This window comes from Haliotis rufescens, unplaced genomic scaffold (assembly GCF_023055435.1).
Source record: "Haliotis rufescens isolate VD_foot unplaced genomic scaffold, xgHalRufe1.0.p SCAF_1, whole genome shotgun sequence".
NCBI classification, from domain to species: Eukaryota; Metazoa; Mollusca; class Gastropoda; order Lepetellida; family Haliotidae; genus Haliotis; species Haliotis rufescens.
In genome coordinates this window covers 15,916,188-15,930,607 of record NW_025963779.1, presented here as the reverse complement: position 1 = coordinate 15,930,607, position 14,420 = coordinate 15,916,188, and the positions used below count along the sequence as shown (strand labels likewise).

Sequence of the window (14,420 nt, the reverse complement as noted above, 5' to 3'; positions counted from 1 at the left end):
ATCTGTGGTGAACACACTACACTGAGGTGCACGTAATATGTGTGGTGAACACACTACTCTGTGGTGCACGCTATATCTGTGGTGAACACACTACACTGTGGTGAACGCTACATCTGTGGTGAACACACTACATTGTGGTGCACGCATTATCTGTGGTGAACACACTACACTGTGGTGCACGCACTATCTGTGGTGAACACACTACATTGTGGTGCACGCCATATCTGTGGTGAACACAATACACTGTAGCGCACGCACTATCTGTGGTGAACACACTACACTGTGGTGCACGCACTATCTGTGGTGAACACACTACACTGTGGTGCACGCACTATCTGTGGTGAACACACTACACTGTGGTGCACGCACTATCTGTGGTGAACACACTACATTGTAGTGCACGCCATATCTGTGGTGAACACCCTACACTGTGGTGCACGCAATATCCATGGTGAACACACTACACTGTTGTGCACGCACTATCTGTGGTGAACACACTACACTGTGGTGCACGCAATATCCATGGTGAACACACTACACTGTTGTGCACAGACTATCTGTGGTGAACACACTACACTGTGGTGCAAGCACTATCTGTGGTGAACACACTACATTGTGGTGCACGCACTATCTGTGGTGAACACACTACATTGTGGTGCACGCTACATCTGTGGTGAACACACTACACTGTGGTGCACACAATATCTGTGGTGAACACACTACACAGTAGGGCTCGCACTGTACTTATTGGCAGTCTAAGTACTATGATATTGATGACAGACCGGTTGTGACTATCATTAAAGGCATTTGTTTCCCTTGATGATAAAATCTTCAAAAGTGACTTCAATTATAGATATGACCTCTAGCTGAAAGTGACGAGACCGACATTTTGTTGACGCGGTAAATTATCCTGACCTCGATTTTCAATTTTCAGTAAAATGGAAAGGTCGTGGCCTGCACCTATTACTCCTACGTCTTCTATAAATTGTCCAAGTGTTGTGAGATTTAAGCCACATACGGGAATATTCACTGAGAAGATTCAGTTTCTGGGGTGTTCCGATTTTACAGTCAAGAATGAGCCAACTTGTGCACGTGTTCGCGTGTCTCGTTGCCCTGGCGTGCCTCGGCCATGCATTGGGTGAGTGACTTCTTTATTCCATACCTTCGCGAAACCGTCATGGAATTTACTCTGTTTGGGTGTCATGTTGAAAACTTAGAATGAATGTAAATTGGATTGTTGTTCGATACCGTTTGATACCTTCTTTTTAAACCATGTTGCCGTGAGAGGTACGCGAAACCAAGAACTAGAAAGCTGTATAATTGATAAAAATATGGAAACATATCATTTAAATTTGAACTGGATTAATCTAATAATGCAAACATTCTAGTCGCTAGAAGCTGCAAGTACTTCTAAATATGGGGAGCCGTCGGGTAGCCTGGTTGTTAAAGCGTTCGCTCGTCTCGCCAAAGACAATTGACAAATCCTAGAATGGGTTCAGGATGTTTAGCACAATAGATTGGATGCAGTGAAATCGAGAACGGACGTGACTGTAAACTTGCATAGTGTCCTTATCACAATAACTTGATAACTTGTGTGTGCCCACACTTCTCTGAAGTCAAGGCTATCCATAATAGTCGAGTTACCTGAAGTTTCTTCGACAAAGGCCACTATTCGACCATCATGACGATAAGGATTCTTGCAGGACAACATGTATAGTGCATGGTTAAAGCGTTCGCCCGTCACGCTGAAGACCCGGGTTCGATTCCCGACATGGGTACAATGTGTGAAACCCATGTGTGGGCCCCCGCTGTGATATTGCTGGAATATTGCTAAAAGCATCGTAAAACCATACTCACTCACTCACTCACTCACTCACTCTAAATATGGAGTTTAAATTTTCGTCATTGTGTGTCTGATATCGGCGGAGAACCAAAGAGCAAGCGTGTCGTAAACGAACGTGTACTGCGTCGTAATACTTAGTGATCAGAACATTAGAAAAGTAGAAATAATGCCATCCAATAATATAGTCTTCCAGCGCAACTCGGACCTTGCACCTGCATGTATATTACGAAATCGCAGAGATTATTTCACCCTTGCAGACAGGCTGCTATATTCGGTACTATGAACTTATTTATGTGGCTTTGATTGTTGCTCGTGTTTTTGTGTTCTCTATTCTCAAATAACTTGACAGTAAGCTCCGACGTTCATACAGTTTGGCCCTCACTCTGTGAAGGTTCATACTCCAATGAAAGTGAAAGTCAATTAGTAATTAAATACATAATTCATGAATAAAGGGGGTTGATTAAAGTTTAACCAGTGTAAGCTTTGGCTTTCATATTGTCTCATCTACGTACCTCATGACGCAAAAGCGACAGCTGTCTAGCATACATCATTAAATGTCGCGAAAGGTTCCCGCCAACAGGCATATCATAACGCCCAATCCTGTGTCACCATCCCCAATTTTGCACCCAAGATAAATTGTTATCCTCATCAACATTTTGACAGGGAATATAATTGATTGTTAAACATCCATCAATTTTATTTTTGTTATACTTGTTAGTGATAGGAGCATTGCTAATGTGGACGTGGCTCTCTCGTTAACATTTCACTTCCTGTACACTGTAAAACAATGTGTTAAGAATGTAATTGTGTAGATCTAAACATGTTTAGGAATGTTTCTAAAATCCTAATCGGAATACACACTTGGTGTGTTCTATCTAAACACGTTTAAACAATTTCAGATTTTAAACACGTTTAAACGAGTTTAAATGGATTGCATATCATTAGGCAAGAAGTCGGACATGGACAAGATGTACAAGAATATAAAATTGAAAAGTAGATGTGCAAATCAGATTCACAGGCATAAAACAAATGCCATCAGGATTTTCAACAATCTTGGTACAATGTCAACACAAGATGTTCAAATAAACCAAGCTAGCTTAAAGGTGACTAGGAAAGTTGACGTCTATGACGAATCAGTCTCCGTAGCACAACCAAGAGGTTGGCAGGTTCGTATCTCGCCGAGGTTTAAAAGTGCTGCGTCCATGAATGTGTTGTTGCTGTGTGACACATAGCATTTCTCGCAGGCAGGAAACGGAAGCTAACAATAAAAGCATATCTGATTACCTTAACTGTCCTTAACTTGTTTAGTTACCCCCCAAACGCAAAATAACTATGGAAATCGACCTTTCTAATTTCCTTCAATGAATGTATAAGTATCAAGTATCAGTAATTACCATGGCAGCGCACAATAGAGTGGTAGTAAAATATTCTCTGACAGTACATAATGTGATTGCAGTGTCCAGAATCAAATACAAAATTACATTTGTTGATAGCAGAAGTCAGTGATAATAATATATATTTCACCAAGCGGCGACAGTAGTAAAGCTTTCTAGAAAGGCTGGGCAGGGAGTCAGGGATGATGAGCGATCCTCACATGAAAGCTGGTCCCAAGTGTAATGAAAATGCGCGAGAGATACGTAAATACGTTCTTATCCCACTATATATACAGCCTAACAAGCTACTGGAAATTTATGTACAGTGCCCTCACCAGTCTAACGGTACTAGAACATTGAAGAAGTTCCAATAACATACTATAATCGTCCGAGGTATACCGGACCGGAAGTTTACACACCACACGAGCATCTACATACAGTAACTTCCTGACAACTGATCACTGTCCAAACTCAATGCAATCAGCGTCTAACGAATCCCAAAAGAAACAATGCAACACAGCTACAACCATTGTTAAACAATATAATACACTGCCATATAACACAAGGTATCAAAGGGGGCTTTCCCACATTTAGACCCAAAACACATTTACAGTATACTACGTTTATAACGAACACGCTTATAACGAACTGATGGATATAACGAACTATTTTTGGCCCCGCCCATTTGCTGTATATATTCTGTGTATGTGCTTATAACGAACTACGGTTATTACGAACTTAATTTAGTGGTCCCTTAAAGTTCGTTATAACCGTAGTTTACTGTAGCTGTACACGTTTAACACACTCCCAAACATAACAAACTTTTGGGACGACGAACGTGCTTAGTTTTGTGTGTAGGATCTGAAGACATTTTCTACAGTGCATAAATGTGTGCATTTGCCCAATTTCTTTCTTCTCTGTTCTACTTTGGTTAAGTGATTAGTTTGTTGTTTAACGCCACTCACAGCCATATGACGGCTTGTAAATAACCGAGTCTGAACCAGACAAACCAGTGATTGATATCACGAGCGACGATCAAACCCATCACCAAACCTGACCATCCGATCTATTTTGGCGACAAGCATAGGTTGTTAGGGACAAATTCTAGCCTGGAATTCCTACTGTGGTGAAAAATTGATTGAATGTAATGTTTGTTCTTTCTCCCGTCTTGCCACGAGTAGGTGTGTTGGGTTTAACGCCATTTTGAACAGCACATCGATTTCGCCACGGCATTATCGGTGGGAGGGTGAACGGTGAAATACAGATAAAATAACCTGTGATAGCTCCTTACATTGTAATTTGACTCTGTTTCCCGATGGGGGGCACGGGTGGCCGAGTCGTCTAAGGCGCCGCGATTCGCTGTGCAGAGTTGCGTCCCTTGTGCACGCCAGAAACCTATGATTGTGGGTTCGAATCCCTGTTCGCCCCGATTATGTTTCTATGTTTGTCAGCACCATACCCGTGCTCGTGGGTTTCACCGAAGTGGTACACGTCTGAGCCCTGCATCACTTCGGGCTTTCCTCCCACATTGAGCTGACACGCCGTGGTGTAACTGGAATACTGTTAAAAGCGGCGTTATACCCAACTCACTCACTCACTCACTCACTGTTTCCCGGAGGAATGAGAGGAAGATGTGAAATTCCCGCACAATCTTCTATAATGCCTAACAGGCAGTTTGGTTTCCACTCTCCTCAGGGAGGAGATAGCCACAGCACAGGCGAAGTCAAGAGTGGGATTCAAACCCTGGCTTACCGAGGGAAAATTTAACCACTAGGCTACTCCATCTACCCTTATGTAACATTGTTCATGCTTATCTTTGTCGTATTTTCATAATCCGCTCCTGTGTTTCTTTTAATTAGCAGAAGACGACAAGTCAGAGGAGATTAATGGACACGTTCGAGACATGATTCATAGGTAAGAAACAGATATGTTTTTTTTTATTCAACCACCGTGTTTCTTCCTTTGGAAAGCGCGATTAATTTAGTCACATTTCTAATAGATTAATCATAAGTTCATTACAGAATTTTTTCGAAGCTTAGATCAGTTCCTCTGAGGTTGAAAACAAATTTTCAGCAGTAAGAGAACAATATGATAGTGATACTTCTTGAATGACATGCATTAACTAACCAAATTAGCGACCCTGACCACCCGATCCCGTTAGTCGCCTCTGACGACAAGCATGGGTTCCTGAAGACCTATTCTAACCAGGATTTCTTCAATCGTATTTTGCTTTCACTAAAGGCAGTGCAATTAATTGCACAAGGTTGCCTCCCTTAATCATGCCAGGATTCTCTATCGTGGCTCCGATTCGACAATCACCCTGATTATGAATATTGGTTTTGTCAGCACCGTCCCCGTGCTTGTGGGTTTAACCAAAGTGGTACATTTCCGTACCAATGATTGACGTACGAGGCGAAGACATGAATTGTGACATTGTTGATTGCGTATTATCGTAACTCGACTGTGTGAGACGTTGCTCATAATATCAATCACTCTATAAAATACTGACATATTGTTCAAACCGGCATAAAACATCAAGTGGTTGTCAAAATGCTACAAACTACGTAAAACCACCCCAACCAATCTATCTAAAACCAGATCCTAGTTCTCGCTACCGCTGAACAAATTGTAAGGACATCCAATCTCCCGTCAGAACGACCTGCTTCCGACCAATCAGAGCGTGGCTTACCAGATCAGGAGAGTGACAGTTGGAATGGGTTCTCTAATAATGCACCCTCGAAAAAGGTTAACTGAATTAAACTGATTGCATACCAACTAACTCATAATTCCTTGTTTCAGTGTTAGTTCCGCCGCCAGACGAGCGATTGACGGCGACGTCAATGACGTCAGGTACGCCAAGCGTGATCGGCAGGTGCTGGGTTTCGGGGGCCGATGTGGAGGGTACAACGAGTGGTGTTCTTTCTGGGGCACCCACTGCTGTGATCCAATGAAGTGCAAGTACAAGAACTGGACCCATCGCTTCTCCGACACTGGGGGTCGCTGCCTGTAAACGCTGACGTCGACTTAATAAAGATTCACAAAATAAGTACAATTGTGTATATTGTTGTGTATCAAAGATTAAACAATAATAATGTATTACTCCACCTTGAAAAAAACTTGGCTTTCATAATGGAGTGTGTTTATACTTGATTCTTTTGCAAATATTATTTTATATGCTGGTTATCGCACACACATTGTACAATATAAACTGCCGGGTAAAAGAAAGTATGCCTACACGTTTGATGGTGGCTAAAAATAAACAACAAGAAAGGGTGATTTGATGGTGATTTATTTAATACGGGTATCATAGCTGTGTTTTGGACTTTAACTGTGCATTGTTTCAGCCTGGTAACGGTTTGATCACTTTTGTATTTTTTTGTTCAAATCTAATTTTGAAGTGTACATGTGTATTTATACTTTCTTTTGCCCGGCATTTTACAAGGATTTCGGGACATGTCTGGGCAGCATATGACTGTTATGTTTACCCGTTGAGTCGTCTAAGGCGCCGTAATTATCGTTAGAGTTAGAGGCCTGCCAGGAACCCATCATCGTATGTTTGAATCCCTGTTCGCCCAGATTCTGTTCATATTTTTGTCAGCACAAAACCTTTGTTTGTGGGTTTCACCAAACTGATAAACGTCTAAGATCTGCATCACTTCAGGCTTTCCTCTCACATTATACTCGCCGTGATATAAATGAAGCACTTCTAAATCATCAAACTCACTATACCAAGAAGGTCAACGGACGTCACCGTGATATACGATTTTCTGCGCGTCCCTTAAGAGTCAGAAACCATTCGTCGTTTTTCCATCTCCCCGATTCGCCCTGCTTATGATGCTTGGTCCATAACCACTGTCTACGTTCTGTTGGAATTGGGGTCGAAAGCCTAAGTGTGCACCCCTGCGGGCCTTCTTCTAACGTCAAGCTGACACACTCCTGATACAGATCAAATGGTATTCAAAGGGGCGTCAAACACAACCACGCCCTCACTCACTCACTTCATTCAACCACCCGTTGGTGTAGTTGCCACGCCCTGAACAAAGGTTGGATTCCCTTCATGACACACGATGTGAGCATTATAGATGACCACAGAGCGTATTTCCCCCGGAGAGCAACTAGCCTTGACCAAACAATGCCAGCCATCAAGGGAATCGAAAACTCGTGATTCTGAGAGTTGATTCCACGTCGGCCTGCAAGTTGAAAATTGTCATCTTTTTAAAGTTAATCATAACACGAACATAATAGGCCAAGCCGCTTTTAGCAATATTCCAACAATATCACGGCGGGGGACACCAGAAATGGGCTTCACACATTGTACCCATGTCGGGAATCGAACCCGGGAATCGAACCTCAAGGCTACCCGAACGCCCCTATTTATTTTTTATTTTTTTGAAGGACTTTACTTTAATAACATGCTGTTGCATGATTCAGACATGCATATGTTGCAAGTGTCAGAGCACAAGATGTGTTAGATTCAATATTGTGACGCCCTTCGTGGTGTATATGCCCATATATATATGAGAGGTTTAGCTTATTTACCACTGTTGGTTTAAAGAACACACGAACACATGACAAGATGCCGAACAATCAGCAAAGATATAAGGTAACCTTCAGGGACTGTCTTACCAAAATGAATCCAATACAGGTACAGGGAACATGTATAAAATACAGATAACACAAATCCGGTATAATAACACTAATTCATATACGAGTGTGGGTGTATACCGCCAAAACAGATACAGGGAACGTGTATAACAACAGAATATATACGGGGGAACATGGACGACACTGTAAAAAATATGTTTAGAATGTAAACACAGAGAAGACATGCGAAGGATTGTGTTTAAATCCTAAACGGAATGGACATTTGGTGTTGTCTTTCTGAACGCATCTAAACGCATGACATGAGCTGTCATCTCGCAGCATAAATACCACCAAAACACTACGTAATCTAAAGATGTTCAGAGTTTAAACACGTTCAAACATGATTCGAATTTATAACATTATAGCATTACAGTTACAGGAGAAAACTGAATAGCAACGATGCACATGCGGGAAATGCGAGAGAAAAACTTTGATTTGCTGTTCACCACGTGACATCCCATCCCATGCACATCCCTTTATATTACTGTACATTACATGACATCACCTGTCACCTCTTTCTAATACTGTACATCACGTGACACCACTGCACACCCTTTGTATTAATGTACATCACGTGACATCACCTGTCACCTCTGCGTAATACTGTACATCACGTGACACCACTGCACACCCTTTGTATTACTGTACATCACGTGACATCACTGCACACCCTTTGTATTACTGTACATCACGTGACACCACTGCACACCCTTTGTATTACTGTACATCACGTGACATCACTGCAGATCCGTTTCTATTACTATGCATCACGTGACATCACTGCATACCCTTTGTATTACTAAACATCACGTTACATCTCTGCACATCCCTTTGTATTACTGAACATCACGTGACATCACCACAGGCTCCTTTGTGTTACTGTCCATCACGGGACATCAATGCACTCCCTACTGTATTACTGTACATCACGTGACATCACTGCACATCCCTTTGAATTATTGTACATCATGTGACATCATTGTGTCATGGAAGACGGTCGGTTCAGGGTCGGCAGCGTTATGGTATGGGGTAGGATTACAGCAAGACAGAGAACCCGTTTGATAGTGGTAGAGGGGAATCTCAATGGACAGCGCTCTTCAACAACGTGAATGTCATCCCCTGGCCGGCTTGCTGCCCTGATCTCACCAATCGAGCACATGTGGGATGAGATGGATCGGCGCCTCCAACATCAACCACGTGTTCCAGGAACTTTGAAACAAGTTCCAGCAGATATGGACAGATATCCCACAGGACTTTGTGCGACACCTGGTCCATTCCATGAGACGAAGACGTGTTGCTTGCATCGCAACCAGAGGTGGACACGCACGCTATTGACTTGTAAATTGACATTTAGACATGTTCATGTCTTTTATGAAATCACGCATTTTCTGAAGTCAGTATGGCAAATTAAACTATTTGAACACTAACAGGAGTCTTTTATCTGTTGCAAACCGAAATTTGTTTCACATTTGGTAAATAATATAACTTTGCACTAAATCTTATCCAATGTCACCGGAACTTTTGTTGTTCAGTATAATAATATGATAATCCAAAATTACAGAATCGCCTTAGCCAATTTATTATTGTGGAATGTATTCTATTAATACATTTTAAGTTTATTTGGAGACATGAAACTATGGAAATAAATGTTTAATTCCGAAATGTATTCACATGTGTCCTTTATGGTCAAAGGAAGCTTTGAACGTTAATTAGGAAACGACTGCATACCAGCACCACGTCTAAATGTTAACATGTTTATGTTGTTCAGGCATACTTTGAAAGGTCACCTGTACTTATGAATCATGACATTATCTTCTGAATATGTATACCACACTCGCTGTATAAATCCCATTCACTGTCCAACTTGAGCTAAGAAGGTCAGCCCCACAGACAACAGGATGAACTGTATCACACTACTTGCATGGGTTGCGATCAGCTGTCTTTTGACACGTGAGTAGCACTGTACTGACTCAGTCAACGCCCATCACGATTAGGCTGTGCATTGGCAAAGTTTTGTTCTTGGCGAGTTACTTTGGCACGCTGATGGGACTACCGTTTTCAGTATTTTCTGCATTCACAGAGTAAATTGCAATTGTTTTATGAACGCAAAGGTCGTTTTCATATAATTTTTTATGGTGTTTGATATTTAAATTTCCTCATTTTATTCCGATAAATCAAATCAATAAAATAAAGAGTTGGAGTGGATGTTTATGCCATGTGTCAATTTGGTTTATCCTCCGCCTCAAAGTCCCTGTGATCATTATTTTGAATGAGGGAAAATCGCTGTTATTTCAATATTTCCTTCCATCATACTCATTAGGCAAAATAAAAAACAACCACATTGAATTTTGACCTCTGGTGGAGATCAGAGGACACTTCCTTCACCGCCTGAATTCGGAAATTTGGACCTGTGCAAAAGAAAACTGCCACAGAACGCCATGTGCCCTCCACCCAACACACTTTTGGATGGAGATGCCAAATGCTCAGAAACCACAGAATGTATGTAATGTGCACAACGATATCAAGCAGGGCTTGATATCTTTTTCTTTTCGAGATACAGAAATCATATATCGCTGCTCAGGGTCCTTGCTCACTTTCACCAAGAATTTAGGAGCCCTGACGCTGATTGTCTGATCAGAAAATTAACCTGATGCGACTTTGTCTGGAGTTGTCAGAGAAGTGTCATATCAGAGTTAAATGTCTTTTGTTAATTTTACAAAAATATTATTTTTATAAATGCTGCTATTTTTTACTTTTTGCCATATTCGCCTTCTTGGTGTGTATTTCGTTTGTGTTTCTTATCTCACTTTGATACTGTCCTGCTCAGAAATGATAAAACTCATAAGGTCCAACTGAATATGTGAGTGAGTGAGTGAGTATGGTTTTACGCCGCTTTTAGCAATATTCCAGCAATATCACGACGGGGACACCAGAAATAGGCTTCACACATTTTACCTATGTCGGGAATCGAACCCGGGTCTTCGGCGTGACGAGCAAACTGAATATGTAACATCCAGCAGTGGACCAAAATGTAGAAATTTTCCCATATAAAAAGACTGAGCATTATAGACAGTATGCCTGTAACATTTGTCTCCATTTGGACTCCATTTGTCCATTTGTGATATGACTGTTAGTTATTGATTAGTTGTGTAATGTGAAATGTCCATTTAGCACCATTTACCCTTGGATAAAAATACAGCATAAATATACTTGTATTGTCAACAGACATAATTATATTTCAACATCATTACAAGTTATGCCATGAATGAGAACACAAAAAAGGTATTGTGTCTTTGTATTTGTATTGATATTGTATATTTTTGAGGATGGGATCAGTTGTTCAGTATTTTATCAACCATTGTAACGCATCTGGGTAGCCTTGTTTGAATTATTTAAAACTCTAACCAGAGCAGAAGCGTGTTAATATTTAAGTAACTGCGACCCCAAACAAGTTATGGCTGGCAAGTTCGCAAGCTAAAATTACGTATTGAACACAAAAATATACAAACAATAAAGATTTAATTACTATACAATATCTAGCACTTCTAAACTATTGCAATGATTACAATTACAATTACTTCTAATTTACAACATTTAATACTTACCTGAAAGTGATGGAAGCTGATATCTGTAACCCTATCTGAAGTGAAAACAAACATGGATCTCTCTCTCCTTGTGCAATAACGTCATAATCAATCATCAATCTCACTAATTGGCGCCATTTCCTATTGTATCAACCATCAAGACTGAAATCAGCACATGCAACTCCTTTTAATACTTCAGAATGTCACAACTGTCAGTCAGTATTGTCAGTATGCCAGTCATGGGAATCAATGCACTTCATGAGACCAACTCATGTGATACCTCTGATCACAAGGAATAAGATTTAACACCACTCTTCCCAGAGCGCCTGTCCTAACTGATTCTTGTTTTAAGGGTGACCTGGTGGTACTCTAATTTGACACCAAGGTAATCCCACAAGAGGTCTAGAGGTGATATGTCTGGTGATTGTGCTGGTCAAGGCAAGATGTTGTATGAGGCCTTGTGTTATCTTGTTGAGACAAGGTCTGTCCTGTTCTGTTGCAAGAACGGTAGTGCAGCAGGGTAGAGAGGTTGGTCAATGTACTGACTTGTCTACAGATGCTGCATCGACAGGACTAATGATGTCCCACTGCAGGACTAATGGTGCCCCACTGCAGGACTAGTGATGCCCCACTGCAGGACTAATGATGCTCCACTGCGGGACTGCAGAACTAATGATGCCCCACTGCAGGACTAATGATGCCCCACTGCAGGACTAATGATGCCCCACTGCAGGACTAATGATGCCCCATTGCAGGACTAATGGTGCCCCACTGCAGGACTAATGATGCCCCACTGCAGGACTAATGATGCCCCACTGCAGGACTAATGATGCCCCACTGCAGGACTAGTGATGCCCCACTTCAAGACTAATGATGCCCCACTGCAGGACTAATGATGCCCCATTGCAGGCCTAATGATGCCCCACTGCAGGAATAATGATGCTCCACTGCGGGACTGCAGAACTAATGATGCCCCACTGCAGGACTAATGATGCCCCACTGCAGGACTAATGATGCCCCACTGCAGGACTAATGATGCCCCACTTCAAGACTAATGATGCCCCACTGCAGGACTAATGATGCCCCATTGCAGGACTAATGATGCCCCACTGCAAGACTAATGATGCCCTACTGCAGGACTAATGATGCCCCACTGCAGGAATAATGATGCTCCACTGCAGGACTGCAGGACTAATGATGCCCCACTGCAGGAATAATGATGCTGCATTGCAGGAATAATAATGATGATCTGGTGACTATCATTCGTCTACAGCCAAAACTCCTTGTGACGTAACCATGTGTTGCTCCTTGATATATTATACCAACAACTTGTACTTTGTAGGGTTAATCTGGGTGTGAATGAACAATAAATCGCACTTTATATACTCATATCTGTGTCCGTTAGCATGCTGTAAGTGCTGCCAAAGTTTCACTTCCAACTCAAATTTCATTGACACCCCCTCCACCACCACCACTACCAGCACCCCACCCCACCCCTTATATCAATTGGTTTGCCCCTAAGTTCATTCTTCAGTTGATACTTTTCATTCTTTTCTTTCATTTAGAGGCAGAAGGGGCCAGCTTTCCTGGTGTGCTGAAGAATGAAAAAACCTCACGAGAAACTCAGGATGAACTGCAAGAGCAGATCCATCAACTGATTGATGCGTAAGTACGACATCATGTTTCTGTATTTTTCTAAATTATAAATCAATTTGTTATTGATTGTGAAGGGAGAGTAAACAGTATTTATCTTCGAGCAGTTTCATTCATATTCCATAGAATAAAATAGGGCTATTTAATACATTGTGTTTATTAGGGTTGACACTGCTGAAGACGACGTGGAACGCCCAGACAACCGACGTGATATAGATTGGCCCTGGGAGGGTGACTGTGGTGCGTTGCTGGAGAATTGCAGCTACTCCGGCCCCTACTGCTGTGAGGGATTAACCTGCTTCAGACCCAACCTGCAGTGGAGGGGCACATGCAAAATCCTCTCTGAGGTGGGAACCGTCGCGCCATTAGTGAACACTGACTGAACAAAACATTATTTTTGTTAAAATTACGAATACATTTGGCATTTAATTTTTGGTATGGCCATTTCCATTGACGTGAACTACTTTTTATATGGATTGAAATTGAATTCTTCATGGGAAAATGGTGATCTTTCCTCCCTGTCCTGTTGAAATAAATTAGTTGCACCCCCGAAGGATTGTGTCCGTTTGGTGTGACCTTTTGGGGAGTGGGTACTGTGCGCTCTTCAGGTTCACAGGTGTTTGTCAGGTATACATTTCGGGTTTCTATTCTCTGATCTGTGAGCATTCATGTATTTTTGTGTTTCTCCTCTTCCACACGACCTTATTTAAAACACCGCTCAAAGGGTTAAAAAAGGATAGGAACTCTACTTATGGCTTTGTTATTTCCATCCTTAAAATATTCTCCTTTTCCCGTCAGAAAGTATAAAGTGTCTCCCAAACGCTCGCTCCTTCTCAAGCTAAACATTTAGGTGAGAAACACACAAAATAACATAGATGGCCTTATATAGAAGAGGAATAAAATCCCAGGAACATGGAGGCTTCCAGCTTATACTAATGGAAGAAAAAGACTGACCTGTGAACAATTTTCGTCTACTTTTTGGAATAACACAACTGAAATGTTTATAGTTTTATCTGGCATCTGTTTTTATTCTTCATTCCTTCATTTTTTCCATCAGCATATACTTTCCAAAACATTATCATAGAAGTAACAGATGATTACAGAAAAAAAGAGGTATCCAGTGATGACGGATTAAACAAGGAGGCACTAGGTGTAACATGACAATCAACAGAACATGTAACGGTGCAAACAACCAAGAAAGAGGACAGAGATGTGTAGTCAAAAGATGAACGTTTGAGATGACTGGATCAATAATGGGTCATGTCCACAGGACTGGTGGGACCTTCGATTACAGGGCGTGGCATGGTCCGAATCACCATGCAC

At 41.6% G+C, this 14,420-nt stretch overlaps 2 protein-coding genes across 3 annotated transcripts; both read left to right on the top strand.

Annotated features, from left to right (window-relative positions):
• Positions 1-953: 953 nt before the first annotated feature.
• Positions 954-6,260, top strand: LOC125371581. 2 transcript variants are annotated; one of them, XM_046521017.2, is made up of 3 exons: positions 954-1,138; positions 5,079-5,130; positions 6,016-6,260. In XM_046521017.2, the coding sequence occupies exons 1-3, from the start codon at positions 1,075-1,077 to the stop codon at positions 6,224-6,226; spliced, it is 327 nt and encodes a 108-aa protein (XP_046376973.2). In that variant the 5' UTR covers positions 954-1,074; the 3' UTR covers positions 6,227-6,260. The 2 variants fall into 2 exon arrangements, with proteins under 2 accessions (XP_046376973.2, XP_046376966.2); XM_046521010.2 differs by having other exon boundaries at positions 970-1,138; positions 5,076-5,130.
• A 3,392-nt stretch (positions 6,261-9,652) lies between these two features.
• On the top strand, positions 9,653-13,646 carry LOC124149404. The gene is made up of 3 exons (XM_046520962.2): positions 9,653-9,810; positions 13,010-13,109; positions 13,261-13,646. The coding sequence occupies exons 1-3, from the start codon at positions 9,759-9,761 to the stop codon at positions 13,478-13,480; spliced, it is 372 nt and encodes a 123-aa protein (XP_046376918.2). The 5' UTR covers positions 9,653-9,758; the 3' UTR covers positions 13,481-13,646.
• Positions 13,647-14,420: the final 774 nt, after the last annotated feature.

What these genes read in the sequence shown, in the direction of transcription:
- LOC125371581 (XM_046521010.2), top strand. Translation starts at nt 1,075, where the DNA reads ATGAGCCAACTTGTGCACGTGTTCGCGTGTCTCGTTGCCCTGGCGTGC. An exon ending in GTGCCTCGGCCATGCATTGG is followed by an intron (nt 1,139 to 5,075) that starts GTGAGTGACTTC and finishes TCTTTTAATTAG; the next exon opens with CAGAAGACGACAAGTCAGAG. An exon ending in GTTCGAGACATGATTCATAG is followed by an intron (nt 5,131 to 6,015) that starts GTAAGAAACAGA and finishes TCCTTGTTTCAG; the next exon opens with TGTTAGTTCCGCCGCCAGAC.
- LOC124149404 (XM_046520962.2), top strand. Translation starts at nt 9,759, where the DNA reads ATGAACTGTATCACACTACTTGCATGGGTTGCGATCAGCTGTCTTTTG. An exon ending in GATCAGCTGTCTTTTGACAC is followed by an intron (nt 9,811 to 13,009) that starts GTGAGTAGCACT and finishes TCTTTCATTTAG; the next exon opens with AGGCAGAAGGGGCCAGCTTT. An exon ending in ATCCATCAACTGATTGATGC is followed by an intron (nt 13,110 to 13,260) that starts GTAAGTACGACA and finishes TGTGTTTATTAG; the next exon opens with GGTTGACACTGCTGAAGACG.